At 40.6% G+C, this 19,203-nt stretch overlaps 1 protein-coding gene across 1 annotated transcript in view; it reads right to left on the minus strand.

Moving 5' to 3' along the window:
- The window catches only part of LOC144694187 (transient receptor potential cation channel subfamily V member 6-like), a 152,363-nt gene that overhangs the window by 101,839 nt on the left and 31,321 nt on the right, over window positions 1-19,203 (minus strand). Inside the window, exons 2-3 of the mRNA XM_078564543.1 lie at window positions 15,795-15,889; window positions 1,542-1,664 (exon numbers count right to left, since the gene is read on the minus strand). Of these exons, the coding sequence (XP_078420669.1) occupies window positions 1,542-1,664; window positions 15,795-15,889 (218 nt within the window). The remainder of the gene's footprint in view (window positions 1-1,541; window positions 1,665-15,794; window positions 15,890-19,203) is intronic.

A 19,203-nucleotide genomic window follows, 5' to 3' on the forward strand; every position in this document is an offset into this window, starting at 1 on the left:
TGTCCCCAGTGTTTCATAGTTTAGGACCCAAGCAGGAAAAGGAGGACACTACGGGAAGTGACTAAAGGCAGAGTCAAAGAAGTAGCTTTGAAGGAGCTTTTGAAGGTGAGGATGGATGAAGTCAGCTGAAGGAATTTCAAAGAGAGTTTGAGAGTGGAAGGGGAGGGGAAAGGGGATTTGAAAAGTCAACTCTTTGCAAGACAATAACATGAAGGCCTTGCCAATCGACTGGATATGGGATTTGAAGCTTAACTTAGAGTCAAACAGGACATCAAGGTTTCACACTATTAGAGCTTCAGTGGTCATCCAGGAAGAAGAAAGAAATCAAATGCTAAGGAGACTAATGTAAAGGGATAAATAAGAGCGGAAGGACAGAGGTGAGGTAATGGTGTTGTCAATAATGTCAAATGCACAGAGAGATCAAGAAAATGAACCACTGTCACAATCAGACAGAACATCATTTGTAACTTGCACTAGGTTGGCCTTATGCTATGGCCAAGTGGAAACCAAGGGCTGAATTTTACACTCCTCAATGTAACTGTAAGGGGTGAGCTTGGCTTGTTTGCCCTGCAGCCATTTAACAAGGGCTGTTCGTTGGCTTGAGGCAGCTTTCTGGCCCCATGAAGGATGAAGTCCTGCCTCTGAGAGCTGCCAGCCATTTGACAATAGTTCCAGCAGCAGCACCGGGAGCGGTAAATAAGCCACACTTCAAGTCCTGAGAGGGACGAGGAGGGTGGGGGGGCCAGTGTGTACAGGGCAACGGGGTGGAGAAATGAGGAAGGGGTAATACCTTGGTGGGTAACCAGCATAGGGGACCCAAAAAGGAGGCACCACCCTTCCCTGCCCAGTCACCAGCCTGCCCAGTGAAAGATGGTGGGCTGGGCAGTTGACATTAGCCTCCCCACATGAAGTAAAATCCCAGCGGTGGGGGACCCATTAATTGACCATTTCAGGACCTCAATTGGCCCATGGCCAGATGGGCCTCCCTCACCACTGGTAAAATTGCGGCTGAGGGGAGGGGGTGGGTTGTAGGTGTGGGCCGCCACCCCACCTGCCATCACCCCCACACCGCCTCATCAACCCTGCCCCTGGGACACCAAAAAATTCAGCCCCAGATTGAAAGGATTAAATATGGAGAGGTGGACACAAAGTGCGATAGTGATGACATATTTCAGAGCCTTGCAGAAAAAAAGAACTCGGAATGGTTGGCAAGGACAGAGGAAGAAGAAAGAAAGTGACCTGTTTTTATAAAGCAACAAGTACTATAACATTCATCGCAGGATCATCATCACTTAAAATTTCATTCAGAATAGGATATTGTGCATATATGGATCAATTTTCCTGACAACACTAATATGATATGATCCCTGTTATTTCCATTTCTGTACATGATATTAGATGAGTTTACACTGACAAAGCTGAGCTTGTAATGAAGAAAAATATTTGAAATTAAACAAAACCACAATGTATATTTTAAAATTGACTTTCTGAAAGATGGGTATATCAGTTTAATATTTTAAGCAAAGATTACAGCCACTTACCCTTGTACATCTCGCAGTCAATTGGTTCATCAATTAAGAATGGAAAGGCATTGAGCAATATAATTGCAGCTTCCTTACTGTTATATAATGCTGCAACATGCAGCACAGTTTCTCCAACAGCACCTATAACATAACAAGGTAAGATTTAAGAGCATAGATATACATCCATTCATAGTGTAAAACAGGAAAGATAGCTTGTATAACCTCTGGAAAAGCCTGATTTCAGTTTCCTGTTGCATGAATTGTTATATCCCTATAACTGTTTGCTCTGTGTTATTCCTCTCCTCTGTAAATACTGTGAATAGGGAAGAGATCTGCAAGGCACTTCTATCACCTAAGAACATATAAAAGCATTAAAAGAAAAGGTCAGTTGTGCCATCAAGTCTGTTCCTTTTATAGTTCTGTACTATCAGGTCTAACATGGATAAATGTGGTGCTTGAATCAAAGTTTACAGCACAGAAGGAGGGCACTCAGTCCATTGTATCTGTGCCAATTTATTACTTGAATTATCCAAAACAAATTCCATTATCTCGGTCTCTCTCCATAGTCAGCTATCTTCCTCTGCTTCAAATATTTATGTGATTTTCCCTTAAACAATGCAATAGTCACTGCCTTAATAACTTAAAATTATATTGGCCTTTTTACGGCTTTATTTAACTGTATTCATATTTTCAGGGAATGATATGCCTGAACCTCTCTCTGGCCATCCACGTAGTGTCATTCCATTTAGTCTATTCTCCACTCCTTGTTCTTTTCTTACCCCAAAATATATGACTAGACTTATGTGCGTTAAATTGTATCTGTCCTTCCATTCCACTAATCAGCCTCAATGTTTGTCAAACCTCCAACTTTGTGTTGTCAACAAGTCTTGAGATTGCATTCTCTATATCCAAGTTCAATATACATACATGGAGAACAAACATGACCCCTACGGTACATCACTTTTAACCTTTCTTCAATTATGAGCAACAGCCAATTAACTCTAAATCTTAGCTTTCTGTCTGTCAACCAACTTTCCATTTGTTCTGTTGGATTTTATCTGATAACAAACACCAATATTTTTCTAAAACACCTCTTATGAGCCATCTTATTGAACTTATTCTGAAAATCCTTCACACTAAACATACTGCATTTCCTTTATCTTACCAATCTGTCACTTCCTCAAAACAACCGTAAAACTGTTAAACATCATTTGTAAAATATCAAAGCAAAGTATTTAATTAATATCTGACATTTTTTTAACCTCCACAATAAGGCTTCTTCCTTCTGTTCTACCCTCTTTTTAACTCTTAACATTTTATATCTTTGGAGGAGTTCTATTTCATTTTATATTACATATAATATCTGTTAGTCTTTTTCATAATTCCTTTCAGACCTTCTAAATTCCCTTTTCACCTCCCTACTGCATTTAACATATTCCTCATGAATATCTTTAATATTTTTGCACTAACTTTATCATATACCTTCCCTTTTACATTCTGTTTAGTTTAAATCTATTCATCCATGTAATTCTAAATCTTGCCCTTTCACCTTATAGAGGCATATTTATATTATACTCTATATATCTCATATTTGAACATTTCCTGTTGCTAATCTGTTGACCTGTTTGCTCAGTTTCTCTCAAGGTTAATTTGGGCCAGATTCCTTTTTTATCTCACAGAATCATGCATTTTCCCTATTCAACACTGTTGTCTTTGACTCATTATTCTTTTCTATTCTTGCAGCAATTCCTATGTTGTTTCTATTTCTCAATTGCTCTCTTACTCTCATTAATTCTTTTCTACATATTTCCTGGAAATAAATCGCATTGCTTGTTGGACTAGATATATATTGATCTAAGAAGCGGTCTTGGATGTATTTAAATAAACATTCCCTACTTTAGCCATATGCTTTTAGCTTCGTTTTTCTCTTTCTCGGGATAGTTAAATCCACATAATATTATTGCCCTTTTTTAACATATCTGTGAACTGTCTGCAGATTTCCCCTACTGTTTGATTTCCACTATTTAATGGCCTACAGTTCTTAGCATAAAAAAATGTAACATTTCCCTTTATATTTTTCAACTTTATCCATAGGGGTGCTATCTTAAAGTACCCCACCCACCTTGGCCCTTCCTGTCTCTCCTGAGTACGATAGCTACTAGATCATATCCCTCCTTGTTACTGATTCTAATTCTCCAAATTTGTTTTGAATCCTTTATACATTCACATGAATACCACTCAGTTCTGACCACATAACCACTCGATGCTGGTCAAGAAATTGACCCATATTCTTTTTTTCCTGGTTTTCTTATTTAATTTTTTTAACATTCTATTCTCCTTTTATAACAATTTTTTATTTCTCATTATTTTATAGCCTGTTTCCTTCTCCTTCTCCTCTGCTAGTATTGTCTCCCTATTTATTTTAACTAAGTCTTCTTTAACTAAGTTGGATTTCCTCCAACACACCATTTTCTTCTGGTGGCATGGCATTTTGGAAGCTCCTTAAAAGCACACCAAGTTTAAGATTTTGTGAAGAAAATGGGAAAGCTTGCTGATGAATCTGGAGCATTCTGAAAGGTAAGTGTAAATTGTTTTCATACCTCCAGAGATCACGTTTAGATGCTGTAACGTAGGTGTGTTCTCAATGTAGCGATTCATCATAGGGTTCTGTCCTTTAAAGGGAAGTTGACCCTTACATTGACCAGTCTTATTTGTTCACATGCATTGCAGTGCTCTTCCAACAGAGAAAGCACCATAATGTAGTGGAAAATGTTACAAAATATCCTGACAGCCTGTGTTGTCATCTTTTGTCATATGATTTAAATGGCTCTGGATGACAAAAAAAATTGGTTTTGACACTTGCAAAAGAAATCTACACTTGCAAAAAATCTAACCACCTGCTCCCTTACATTGATTGACAGACACTCTGCTTTCACATTGAAAGCAGCACCTTCTGTTCTTTCCTTTCCAGAGGGTTGTCTATTGTTCGGACAGCTGTGACCATTATCAATGCTTGGCTGAGTTTCAAGTGCTAATGGGTTTCAGCACAGGAGGCGTTCCATTCATTTGAGAATGAATGGCAGTTTCAGGAAGTTGGAATAACAGATTATCCCTTTGATGTGGTTGCTGGTTTAGTGCCACAAACTAATAGGTTTACAAGGTTTTTTCACATCACAGAATGCATTTTTTTCTTACTATCAATGATATGCACATGAACAGGGGAGAGACCTCATGCTGAGTGAGATACAGACAGTGAGTGTGGGTATTGGCAATTTGGTGCACAGTGGGAATTCGGTGCATGGGTGCACTTTGCATTTTTTCTTTGCTATCCAACTTCTTAAATCTTCAGAGAGCGGTCTTGCCCTGCTGCAGCAGTAGAGGCTACAATAGAAAGGAACGACTGGTAAGGTTAGGTAAGTATTTACTACTTTTATCGCTTATAGTTTAAGGTCTTTTTGTGGTTTATAGTTTGTATATTCTGTAGTAACGAGGATCAGGAAAGAAGGGTCCTAGAGTAATTGATTTAAAAGGTTTAATTTAAAGGGATAAGTCATGGCAGGAGAGCTCAAAGCCGTTGTGTGCTCCTCATACTCCATGTGGGAAGCTGGGAACATTTCCAGTGCCCAGGACCAGCATGTGTGCAGGTAGTGAGTCTGGCTGCAGCTCCTGGAAGCTCAGGTTTCAGAGCTGGAACGGCGGCTGGGGACATTGTGCAGTATCCGCGAGTCTGAGAGCATCGTGGATAGCACATTTAGAGAGGTGTCATGCCACAGCTGAAGGGACTTGAGGAAGGAAGGGAATGGGTGACCACCAGGCAATCCAAGAGAAGCAGGCAGGTAGTTCAGGAGTCCCCTGGGGTCCCGCTCACAAATCAGTATTCCATTTTGGAGGTTCCTCCAGGGAGTGCAGACAGAGCCAAGATTCTGGCACCACAAGCAGCTTGTCTGTACAGAAGGGGAGGAAGAGAGGAAGAGCAATAGTAATAGGGGATTCTATAGTCAGGGGAACAGATAGGCGCTACTGTGACCTTCTATGTGACTACAGGATGGTGTGTTGCCTCCCTGGTGCCAGGGTCCGGGATGTCACTGAACAGCTGCAGGGTACCCTGAAGGGGGAGGGTTATAAGGCAGAGGTCATGGTGCATGTTGGTACCAATGACATAGGTAGAAAGAGGGATGAGATCTTGCATCAAGAATTCTGGGAGTTAGGCAGCAGACTAAAAAGCAAGACCTCTCGGGTTGTAATCTCTGGATTACTCCCACTGCCACGTGCTAGCGAGCTCAGAAATAGGAGAATAGCGCAGATGAATACATGGCTTAAGAATTGGTGTAGGAGGGAGGGTTTTAGATTCCTGGATCACTGGGACCGTTTCTGGTGAAGGTGGGACCTGTACAAGTGGGATGCTCTACATCTCAATCAGAGCGGGACTAACATTCTTGCGGGCAGGTTTGCTAGTGCTGTTGGGAGGAGTTTAAACTAATTCGGCAGGGAAGGGGGCACAGAATGTTAGCAGAATAGGGACACATCATAATACAGTAAAACAATCAAGTCAGAGGGAGTACAGCTGCATTAACTTTTAAGGGAGTAAGGCAAGGTTAGATGGCCTCTACTTTAAAGCCAGGAGTATTACAGGTAAAACGGATGAATTAAGGGTGAGGATTGACACATGGAATTGTAATATAGTAGCCATCACTGAAATGTGGTTGAGGGAGGGGCAGGATTGGCAGCTGAACATTCCGGCATTTTGAATCTTCATTCTATTAGGGGAGGGGGTAAAAGAGGAGGCGACATTGCTTTATTAGTTAAGGAGTCAGTTACTGTAGTAGGAGAGATGATATCTTGGAGGGGATATCGAATTAAGCTTTGTGGGTAGAGTTTAGGAATAAAAAAGGGGCAGCGACATTGTTAGGTGTTTATTATAGACCCCCAGATAGTCAGCGGGAAATTGAGGAGCAAATATGTGCACAATTTGCGGAGGTGTGTAAAAACAATAACAATAGGGTAATTACATTAAGTGATTTCAACTTTCCCAATATTAATTGGGATAGACATAGTGTTAAGTGCTTGGATGGAATGGACTTCTTGAAATGTGTACAGGAGAACATTTTAAGTCAATATGTAGAGAATCCAACAAGGGACGGCACAGTGCTGGACCTAATCCTGGGGAATGAAGCCGGACAGGTGGCTGAGTTGGTGGTGGGGGAGCATTTTAGTGATAGCGACCACAACATGGTACAATTTAAGCTTTTTATGAACAAAGAAATAGACAAGTTGCAAAAAAATGTTTTGGATTGGCGGAGAGTGCATTTTAGTAAAATAAGGCAGGATATGGCCAAGGTAGACTGGGAACAACTACTTGTGGGGAAATCTACAGAGGAACAGTGGGGGGTGTTCAAAAAGGAAATGGGGATGGTACAGGCTCAACATGTTCCCTTTGGGGTGATAGGAAGGAATAACAATCCCAGGGAACCATGGATGACCAAAGATATTCAGGATACGATGAGAAGGAAAAGAGAGGCTTTTAGCAGGTACAAGGGAAGCAAATCAGCAGAGGCATTAGTGGAGTACAGAAAGTGCAGGGTGGAGCTTAAGAAAGCAATTAGGAGAGCAAAGAGGGGATATGAAAAAGCTCTGGCTGGTAAAAGTAGGGAAAATCCCAAGATATTCTATAAGTATATCAATGGGAAGAGGATAACCAGGGAAAGAGTCGGGCCCATTAGGGACCAAGGGGGCAATCTATGGGTGGAGACAGAGGACATCGGTAGAGTGTTGAACAAATACTTCACATCCGTCTTCACCCAAGAGAATGAGGATGAAGGTATCGAACTTGGGGAGAGAGACCGCGAGGTTCTTGAGCAAATTGACATAGGGAGTGACAAGGTATTGGAGGTGTTGGCAGGCTTAAAAGTGGACAAATCTCCAGGTCTGGATGATTTGTGTCCCAGACTGCTGAGGGAGGCAAGGGAGGAGATCGCAGGGGCTCGGACTCAAATTTTTAATTCCTCTCTGGCCACGGGGGAGATGCCAGAGGACTGGAGAATAGCTAATGTGGTTCCGCTATTTAAGAAGGGCTGTAGAGATAAGCCAGGGAACTACACGCCAGTGAGTCTCACGTCAGTGGTAGGGAAACTATTGGAGAAAATTCTGAAGGAGAGAATCTATCTCCACTTGGAGAGGCAAGGTTTGATCAGGGATAGTCAGAATGGCTTTGTCAGAGGGAGGTCATGCCTAACAGATTTGACTGAATTTTTTGAAGAGGTGACCAGGTGTGTAGATGAGGGTAGTGCAGTGGATGTAGTTTATATGGATTTCAGCAAAGCCTTTGACAAGGTCCCACATGGGAGACTTATAAAGGAGGCAAATGCACATGGGATACAGGGTAATTTGATAAGGTGGATTCAAAATTGGCTTAGTTGTAGGAGACAGAGGGTGATGACAGAAGGATGCTTTAGTGGCTGGAAGCCAATGTCCAGTGGCGTACTACAGGGATCTGTGCTGGGTCCCCTATTATTTGTCATTTATATAAACGACATAGATGACGATGTGGGGGGTAGGATTAGTAAGTTTGCGGATGACACAAAGATTGGCCGGGTGATTAACAGTGAGGTTGAGTGTCTTGGGCTACAGGAAGATATAGACGGGATGGTCAAATGGGCAGATAAGTGGAATTTAACCCTGAAAAGTGTGAGGTGATACACTTCAGAAGGAATAATTTGACAAGGAAGTATTCAATGAACGGCATGACACTAGGAAGTTCTGAGGAACAAAGGGACCTTGGCGTTTGTGTCCAGAGATCTCTGAAGGCGGAGGGGCATGTTAGTGGAGTGGTGAAAAAGGCATATGGGACACTTGCCTTTATCAATCAAGGCATAGATTACAAAAGCAGGGATATCATGCTGAAGTTCTATAGAACCTTGGTGAGGCCACAGCTGGAGTACTGTGTGCAGTTCTGGTAGCCACATTATAGGAAGGATGTGATTGCACTGGAGGGTGTACAGAGGAGATTCACCAGGATGTTGCCTGGGATGAAACATTTAAGTTATGAAGAGAGGTTGGATAATCTTGGGTTGTTTTCGTTGGAGCAGAAAAGACTGAGGGGCGACCTGATCGAGGTGTACAAGATGATGAGGGGCATTGACAGGGTGGATAGGGAGCAGCTGTTCCCCTTAGTTGAAGGGTCAGTCATGAGGGGACACAAGATCAAGGTGAGGGTAGGAGGTTTAGGGGGGATATGAGGAAAAACTTTTTTACCCAGAGGGTGGTGACGGTCTGGAATGCGCTGCCTGGGAGGGTGGTGGAGGCGGGTTGCCTCACATCCTTTAAAAAGTACCTGGATGAGCACTTGGCACGTCATAACATTCAAAGCTATGGGCCAAGTGCTGGTAAATGGGATTAGGTAGGTAGGTCAGGTGTTTCTCACGTGTTGGTGCAAACTCGATGGGCCGAAGGGCCTCTTCTGCACTGTGTGATTCTGTGATATGGAGGCTTTTATTACATGGTGAGAGGTATTTTTTCCCCCTGAGAAATATAAAATATTTTACATTGATGTTGCATGGAATCTGAGGACTGTACATAATACATATTGGGTGAGTGGCTATGGAGGATACATGGGGGCCATAGAGGTGGCACAGGTGATATGAGGGGGCATGGGCTGGTGTAGGGGTTAGGAGGGGGATGAGAGGGGTGAGGGGTGAGGTTTAGGAGGCCTTTAAACACTGTTGAGAGATGGGATACTGTGTTGGAGAACCGAGGTGGGCCTTCTAAGCAGCACACTTCCACACCCGCACTCCTCATGCATTCTAACATAGCTCACAAACTGCACTGCAAACCCAAGCCCGGTGTGAAAAGACAAAAATGACATGTGAAGTCACACAAGGGTCGGGTGTGCTGTTTACAAGCTGTGGAATTGTGCAGCTCGGGTTTTCCTGAGCTCAGAAGAAGATTCTAGATTTTTCCCATACAAAACGCTTTAAATCCTCCCCCAGTTCTATTTGCAAGAATATTGATGTTGGTTCAGTTCAGATAAAGGCTGTCCCTTTAGTATACCCTTTTCCTGCTCCAGAAATCACTTCAAAGCTCCCTAAATATTGCAGGTTCTTTTAATCTGATTCAGACATGTGACATAACAAACAAGTGAATTGTAAAGATACAAAAGTACAGGTACAGGAGACCCCATGACTGTCTGCTCCTAGGAACAGTGAAAGGTGAAGAGAAATGATTGAGTTACTGAACAAGTAACTTCGTGCTGGCGACATCAGTTTGTTTTCATGGTGATCCTTTAGAATGGGAAGTGGCACACATGAAGATATCTATAAGTTCGGGGTCATCACTCAAGTCCCAGGGCTACTAGTGTAAGGAGTGGCAAGGCAGCAATGATTAGCTGAGATTTATACAAACTTCAAGCTATTAGCTACATCGCTTTCTGCTCCTAACTGTCTGGAGGAGAGAGCAACTCTATAATGGTTAACCCTTAGCCAGCATAATGTACTATTATAGCCATGTCATGTAAATAACCTTACATTCCATTTCTTTATCTGACAAAATAACAATTATTTTTCCCCTAATTTAAGTTGTCGGGATGTACAGAAACTTCTTTGCAATATTCAAAATTCAGTACATTTTCAAACTTATTTCTAAAATAGCTCATATTTCACACATGTCACTGATAGAAAACCTCCATGTTATTTACATTTGTGTTTGGAAATCACTTTGGATAAGTCCAGTCCTTCGATAACAGTTTCCAAGAGAATTGTGTGGATATTTTCACCAGGCACTTTGGCAATATCCTATCAACCTAAGTGGATCTCTGCATCCCTTTACAGAGTTTTAGATCCTGCAATAGTTGTGTGGAATTCTCTAGCCATATCAATATCTAATAGTTCTAGCACAGGTTAATGTCTGTTCAACCACACTGAAACTTTTGGCATCTCAACAACAAATGATCAAGGTGTGGTTGCCTCAAACATTATTGTTCTTTTTCTTGCATTTATTGTTCAGACTAGATTGTTAATATTAATTTCTGGTATCTCATTCCATGTTGTAGACTGAAATTTTCCACTTGACATATGTTTCAGGCTCTCTTCCTTTTCTGAAGGTGGACAGGTATGGCCATTCAGGGCAGATGTTTTCTGGAAGAATTGTTCTTAACTGTCTGCCCTTTAGCAGGGCTCTACCCATTTGCCAGTGGTGAACAATGATGCGTCTGCACTGCTCTCGCCACCTGGTCATTATTTATTAGCTGAAATTGCTTCAGTGTGGAGAAGACCTGTTACTTTGTAAATGTGTCAAAGTCCAGAACTCAAAATTTAACTCCTTTATCTGAAACTACCTTTTTTGGTACTCATAAATGTGCAAATATTGATCTCAAATAATCTGCAATATCTTGTTGCATGGTTTAGGTTAACTATGCCATCAGTATAAATCTGAAGAAGTACTCTATAACTGGAAGAAAAGATGTTAATTTCTACACAAACAGATCTGTTCCAAACTTCTGCCAAAGTTGCTCAGGCACAGCCGAAAGTGTCATGCACTTGACTGGATTTGTCATTTCCTTTAACAGTTCTGAATAAATTTAAGATTATTTCCTTATGCTGGGCTATCATATGACCTGTCAAGCATACTCGTTATTCTTATCAATACTTTAATGTTGAGTATGTGCTATCCCTAGAATCTCAAGTTACGAAAACATAGAAATCATTAGATGGGTGTGTCTTAAGAGTAATTGGCTTGCATTGATTGTTGACTTTACACTGACCACTGTGGCTTCAGTCTGCTGTGCAATTTATTCTTTTTTGGCTAGCCTTGCCTAATGTATGCTAGAATCAAGCTATATACTGTATATACTGCAACTGAGATGTTATTATATATAGGTAATTTTCACATGCTGGTAAGATTTGGACAAACGGGATAAGAATCATTCACATCTTTCTAAAATCTCTGAAATGTCTTGGCCATTTCCAATAATAAAGCTAATATTACAGTAATAGCCATAATCAGGACAAGTTAGACATCAGAACTTCATAAAGCATGTGCAAAATCTCTAAATTCATGCTAGCAATTTATTTTAGAATATTAATCTGGAAAATCTTTCTAATTATACATTTGCTGAACCTTTCTATATGGATATTTCCATAATAGATCATAATCCACTAGCCCCAATGTCCTTTCTGCAATTTCTGCAGCACTATACCACTAAGGCCACATAGTGAAACCTTTGCGATACAGTGGCCACCAGTTTAATTTTCAACTTGCAAAACATTTGCTGTTGAATACTAGTTCAATTTTTTTACACACCTGATCACTGAGTGGTTTTGTTTGTTTATGTTAGATATGGTGTGAACTTGCCTAACTAACTCATCATAACTACAAATTACCAATGAAATAATCATTGTGGTGGGGTAGCATCTATTCTCAACATCTTTTTGCACTCTTGATAAATCTATCATATGTCCTAAAAATTTATTCTGGTCATTCAGAATTCACATTTGTCATTCAATGTAACACTCGTGTCGGAACCACCCAAGGACCACCACGAGTTGATCATATTCTGATTTGATCTCCTCATATGCCAAGATTTCATTTGGTTTTTAATGCCCTTCAACCCTTCTAACATTTGCATCTGAAAACAAAATGATGTTGAAGAAATCTTGAACAGTAGTGTATTTAAGTAGAACTATCCAATGTGATAAATATCATTAGTAGAGTTGTCAATCTTGAAACAGGTATCTGTCAAATTTCTGAATTAGCATCCTATCTGGGTGAACATTTCTGCTTCTCCCAACAGGGATGAAATCTGGTCTGCTGATGCTTGTAGATATTTCTCATATCTCACTGGTTCAATTCAAATCTCAAGGATTTAAACTTTGTCACTTGATTCATTGAACATTAAGTAAGACAAGAAACAATGTAAGTCCATGGGAGGTTCTGTATGGCCTCGGCACTGGCTGGCGACACCAAGCGGGAGGGCAGGTCTGGTGGGCACTCGGCCCCCTGCTTTTCAGATGAGTGCCTCATGGTCCTCCTGGAGGAAATGGCTGCCAGGAGGGACATCTTTGTACCAAGGGACGGAAGGAGGAGGCCACCACACCTGATGAAGGAAGTTGGGAGGAAGTGGCAGCCCAGGTCAGCAGTCATGACGGTGTGTGGCGCACATGGGTGCAGTGCCACAAAAGGTTCAATGACCTGCTGCGCTCAGGAATACTGAGTACCATGTTGACATGGATCAGTGTGCAGAAGTGTTAAGGTCTGGTTGTACCCCCGTGGAACTCAGGGGTGTTAGAGTCGGAGTCCCAACTATCAATGACGTCGAAGCTGGCCAAGGTGTGACCCCTGGCTGCTTGGACTGGGTGCTTTGTGGCTGAAAGGCCACGACTCGGATATGACCTACAAGGTGTTCCTCAGGTGGGGTTGGCCAGGCTGCAATGGTACTGCAGGTAGAGAGTGGACTAATCAATGCTCCTCTGTCTTTTCAGGAGAAGACAAGCCATAACCAATTGGAGAGGTCACATACAGGCGGAGGCCCAGCCAACCTCCTGCTGCTGACCAGGTTCAAGCAGGATGCCCTGGAACTGGAGAGCCAGCACACTCCCTGTGCAACCGGGGGTGGAGAGGCAAGGGTGTCAGACGAAGGTGAGAGCACAGTGCACAGAGGTGAGAGTTTCAGATTGTGTAATCATTCTAGTGAGGTCTCTTCATTGATGGGAGCCTCAAACCTGGAATCCCCATTGATCATTGAAAGACAATGGCACCATGATGCAGGTCTCCATTGTCTCACCAGGGTGCCTGGCATGCACAATGAGTGATGACTTTAACTAATGACATGTCCTTGTTTTCCCTTAGATTTGTCAGCATGCACTCATCCTCAGGACCCAGAAGGGCCACCTTAGATGCCAGAGGACCACCGGGCTTCACCTGCACCTGAATCACACCCACACTCTGAACCAGGAACCAGCGTAGATGTCAGCACTTCAGCAGGCATTAGGCCATCGGCTACATTGATGGTGCACACTGGTGAGGGCATTTCACACTCACTTGAGGTGTAGGCGGAGGCAGAGTGTGCTCAGGGTGCCAGCAGTCGGAGGACTGTTGGAGACCAGGACAATGTGGACAATGTGAAGTTAGGGTTGGGTTTAGGGTTTTCTGCTCATTTTCCATTTCACAGCCCAAACACAATGTAGTTATTTTTTCATCATGTAGTGCCGTTTATGCACAATGCTGTCACAACAAGGGTTGTGTTGAAACTTTCAACAGGTTTCATCTTTCTGCTTTCTTCAGTTAAATTTTGTGCTCTTGAAGATTACATTTTTACACATCATGGAATGCCTTTCACATGTTATCATAATTCTTATGCTTTATCTGTCTCATTTTGCCAATGTAAATGAGAACAGAATGCATTTTACTTATTTCCATATATATATATATATCAGAAGGTAAATTTGATTTTCTTCATTCATTTTGGAAAAGCCAGAAGCTTTTCTCTGTCTTTCAATTCTTTGAATGAACCTAATGCATCCCTTCGCTTTCTGCAACTACATTTTTCCAGAGGACTCAATTCAAATGCTGCCATTTCCTGCACTCTTTCTGTTGCTGTGACTGACTGTATGCAATCACTAGTGTAAAATGGCTGAAGACTTGCTCAGCATGACTGCAGTGTACATTCCCGGGATGAAGCTCTCTCTTTGGTGCAAGAATGCAAGTACAATTTCAGTAAATATAGACTTATTTTCACATTTTTTTCCTAACAGTTTTATTCTGATATCTAGATGTAGAGAGTTTTCTTACTAATGTATCCAGAGATAAACAGTTGGTGTTATGCATGCTCTATGAGCCACTTGTTCCCCTTCTTTAAGCCAGTGCAAATAACTTGTGCAATTAACACCACAAGTAGAACAGAGGTCAAATCAGATAAAATCAAGTGAGATGAACAACTCAAAACTATAACAAGCAGATCAAGATGGCTTCAACATTTTTTGCAAATGGAGCAGAAGTAGTAAGACAAAGGCTTACATTCCTGTCCAATCAATAATTCCACATCAGGCAACCTTGTCTTGTTAAGAAGATGATTATTATAATTATTCAGCCCTATCCTGCAGCTTTACTGAAGCTTGATTACACTTGTTATTTTCTTTGTCACTGTCTCACTCTATTTGTGTATCAGCCAATTTATCCCACCTTATGCAGTAATCAGTTCCAGTTCCATTGGTCAATATGCAGGTACATCTACATCCCAGTGACCCCCAAAGCATAAGAGTTTTTTAAAAAAAGATTACTAATTCAACAGGCTTTCCCAGGATTCTGGGCAAAAGGCTGCAAATGCTTTCTTGATGGAAAAAGGTTGCACTCAGTGACTATGGGTTTGTGACGTCCCAGGCCATAACCAGACTTTGCTACAGATTACAAATTTTCTTTTTTGCTTTCCATACACTTTTCCTTTGTTCCACAAAACTCAGAGAATATGTGAAGGAAATATGGAAAATTTCTAATTCTATAAAGTGATACTGTTGTTACATACGGTCGAAATTGTCACATCGACTTCTGCAATGGGCCCAACATATTAAAACATGGTAACTTGATGGCATCTGGTTACATCATGGTGGGGTAGCAAATATCGTGCCTGTAGTGTACCAGTTTTAAAAATGCTGCAACTTATCAGCAGCTATTAATGTAATTCTAGGGGCCTATCTCTATCTCCACACATGCACACTCATTCAGGCACAGAAATTTAAAGTACAATAACAGGCCATTCAGCCCAATTGGTTGATGCCACAAGCCTCTTCCCACTCTACTTCGTCTAAGCCAATCATCATATCCTTCTTTTCCTTTCTCCTTCCTTAATCTAACTTTTCCTTAAATATATTCACCAAGGCTCCTTAGACAGTACATACATTCTCTCCTGTGTCTTTACAGACACAGGAACACTGTAGCCATGACACCACATAAGTGTTGATTGTTATCCATGATTTTGCAGTGATTCCATCATTCTGTCTCAATCCCAACTTTACAGGAGCATTGAGACAGATCAGAGTCTGCACATTTCTTTGATGGAGATACTGGATCAATGGTGGATGTCTGGCTTTTTCCATTCACAATCTTTGTTCAGGGTAGATATAAATACCTGTACACAGCCTTACTGAATGAGGAATAGTGTAATAATGCTGTAATTTAGACCCCTTAAAAGATTTTCCAGTTTGCTACAGTGCAGAAGGTTTGCCAGTTTTGAGGCATGCAGTATTTTATGCAATATATTGCTACCTGCAGCTACGTTTTACTCACCTCTTTCATAAGGGTCTACATTTTTTTCCTGTATTAAATTCTTCAAGGTTTCAGCATCATTTTCTCTTGCAGCTTTGAATAAGGGACTTTCTGTTCTGCAAAGTGAAATCATTTCTTTTTGTAATCCATCAGTTAAAAGTTTAAGTTGAATTTTAATGTTAATTTAAAATATAAATACAATATATAGCTAGATTGCTATCAGTAGAATGACAACTTGTAACTAATTCTGGATAGAAAGGCGAAATTATTTTCACCATTGCTAGGAACAAAGAAAATATGGAATGAGAAGTCATCCTTTAGCCCATCAAACCCTTTCCTTCTACAAACCAGAAATAATCCATTCTGACATAGATTTTACCATTTCATCTCCTGAAAGACAATTCAACAAGATTCTCCCATTTCTGCCTCAAGAAACAGATTGAGCAGAATTCAATATCTGAACTTACATCCTACTTTATTCATGCTTGACCTGTTGTCATCCTTGGGTCTGATCCTATGAACTGTCCCAGGAACCATCAAGTTCCACGCGACATGCAACTTTCTCTTTTGATACTCATCGTTATGACCCACAGCACCATCTCTAAAAGGAGAATTTTATCCAGTTTGTTTTTAATGCCATTAATAGACACAATATTAACTACTTTTTCTGGAGTTTACTGAAGGAACTCAGTGCTCTTTAGAGAGGGCATTCCTTCTGCTCTTGAGGTAAATAATTTGTTATTCATGCCCTCTAGTTCTACATTCACAAACTGGATCAAATAAGTTACACATCTCAGCATTTGAAAACAGATCGTGCTGTTTCTCAATCTCTCTTCCCTACAATAAAAACATGTTTAGCTTGGAAGTTCCTCTTCATAAAATGAAGTCCAGAGTCCCAAATAATTCTTAATGCTATTCTCTAACTCTCTTGAGTCTGTCAAGTTCCTCCTTAATCTTTCATTTCAGTACATTATCTTTACATATCAGGCAATTTCGCATCTCTCCGCCCATGATTTTATAACCGTTAATATTAATGGTGGCGAATCCTGCCAGGATGTCCAAAATGTAACACATTGTTCCAAATATGGCCTTACAACTATTCAGATGAAGTTGTTCTATTTCTACTCAAAGGCCCTGGAGATATACGCAGGTATTGTTTATAACAGATATGTACTGATTGAATACTCCCATTACATGGCCAATAATTATCCCAAATCTTTTCCTTCTCTACCTTTGATAGATGTATGTTGCATGTTTCCTTTCCAATATACATAACCTTACATTTATCAATATTAAAATCTTCATTCCAGTTCTTAAGCCATCCATTTAATTGGTTTGGATCTCTAAATATGATCCTTTTCCTTTTTCCATTCTATCTCCACATAGCATGACATTAGCAGCAAATTTTACACTATTAAAAATCATAGACAGAGAACTGTGCTATTTTCTTCCAATGTCCCACAGTAAATTCAGCAGAAACCTTGGACAATGGTATAAACGTATGTTGTGAGCCATTTTTGCTATTCACCAGGGGTTCTGCTTATCTTGCACTGGAGAAACCCCTTGCATATTTCAGGTGATACCCCACGCATTCCTCACACCCCCCCCCTTTTTTTTTATTGAGAAGTTGAACCAATAGGTGACCCAAAACTGACTTTGAGAAATCCATTAGCCACTGCTCCTTCCTCAGAGATTTCTCCATTTTACCGTTATCATCCGCTTTCTATTACTAAATCTGTTTTCCATTAAGTTAGTTAATGTGCCATTAATTCATGAACCTTGATCTTTCCTTATTGGTCACACATATATAATTTTGCCAAATTACTTCTCAAAGTCAGAATAAACCTTGCTTATTAATTCACTCATCTTCATGAATAACTCCAGTAGATTTAGTGACAGTTGCTTCTAAATTCATGCTGACAGTTTTGCATGGAATCCAGTTGAGACATAGGCCGGGATTTTACGGCCATGCTGTGGCGGGACCCGCTGTGGGAGTTGCGGCGACCCAGCCAAAAGTCCATTGAGCTTCAGTGGGACTGGACAATCCCGGCAACAGGCGGGGCTGGAAAATCCTGCCCATAATTATTACGCAGTTTATATACACCCTGATATTGTTGCAAATTCAACTGCAGCAGGGCAAGTTGGAGTGGATTTTGTTTACAAAGGAATACATCATTTACCAGTTAAAGTTTTGATCAGAACAAATGAATCAGTGAAAAAAAACATTCAAATGTTGGCCTTTTCCTTTGGCAAAGAAAATTACCCTGATGTTCTGTAAAAACTTATCATATATAGCTTGGAGCAAAGGACAGACATGTTTCCAGCAGAGTCTGTATAGAAAAATGACAATGAACTCTGAGATTTTGCAAAATCAGTTGAAGCAGATGTGAAAACTAGTTAAAGAAATTAAGTTAATGGAAAAAGCATCTTCAACTCTAAGAACCAGAATAAGACGAGGGAGTTGACATTTAAAAAAAAGTAGATTCAATTGATAGGTTCAGACTTTCTATTAGTAGTGCCAAACGAATGGAAGACTCTGAGAGGGATGAAGCAAAAAGAGAGCTGAGATTGAAAAAGTATACACAGTCTGAGAAGAATTAAATGTTGTGCTAAGGTAGTACTATCTTCAGGGCTAAATTTTGCCCAGAAACTCAAAATATAACAAAATCATTATTTTACAACTGGGGAGGTTTAGAAGCATGAAAAAATGATAAATTCAAAGTTTAATATTTTTAAAAACACAGTAGCAAATATACATAGCATTTTGAAGTCCCACTCAGCCCAATTGCAAATATATTTTTCTCTTATTCATTTTGCTCACTCATTTCATAGACCATCTTCCCACATGGAAATTAGAAACAGAGTTTGCTCCTCGATCCCTACCAACGTTACCTTGGACCTGCTTGCAAGGAAGGGTAAGGTGTCTGAGGATAATTTACCTGCCTGCTTTCCTTCCCTCCAAGGCAGAAAAATCTAGTTTTAATTCTCTCCACCTAATATTCCAATTAAGGCCAGGAACTTGTCATAAAAAGGAATCATTGAGTGCAATCTTTATCCTACCATCCATACCACAGTGCACCTGGGCACCATAGCATTGCCTTATATGTACACATAAACCATATAGAGTGAAATCTTTCCTTCGGATCATCAATCTATGATGATCCCTTGTTAGATCCAAAAATATAAAGAAGCTTTAACCCTACCTCGAGGGACCACTTATTTACTCAAGTTAGTGCCAAAAGAGGATACTATAGAGATTTCCGTATGTATGTATGAGCATGTGTAAGTATCATCTTCATGGCCACAAAATGCAAGCAACACAATTTTGTTTCTCAATAAGCAGCTAATAATTCAAGAAAGCAATCATTCGCAATAAGAAAGCATCCCATCTTAAACTATTTCACAGTAACATGGACACCAATCTCCTCAA

Source organism: Cetorhinus maximus, chromosome 19 (assembly GCF_964194155.1).
Source record: "Cetorhinus maximus chromosome 19, sCetMax3.hap1.1, whole genome shotgun sequence".
Taxonomy (NCBI): domain Eukaryota; kingdom Metazoa; phylum Chordata; class Chondrichthyes; order Lamniformes; family Cetorhinidae; genus Cetorhinus; species Cetorhinus maximus.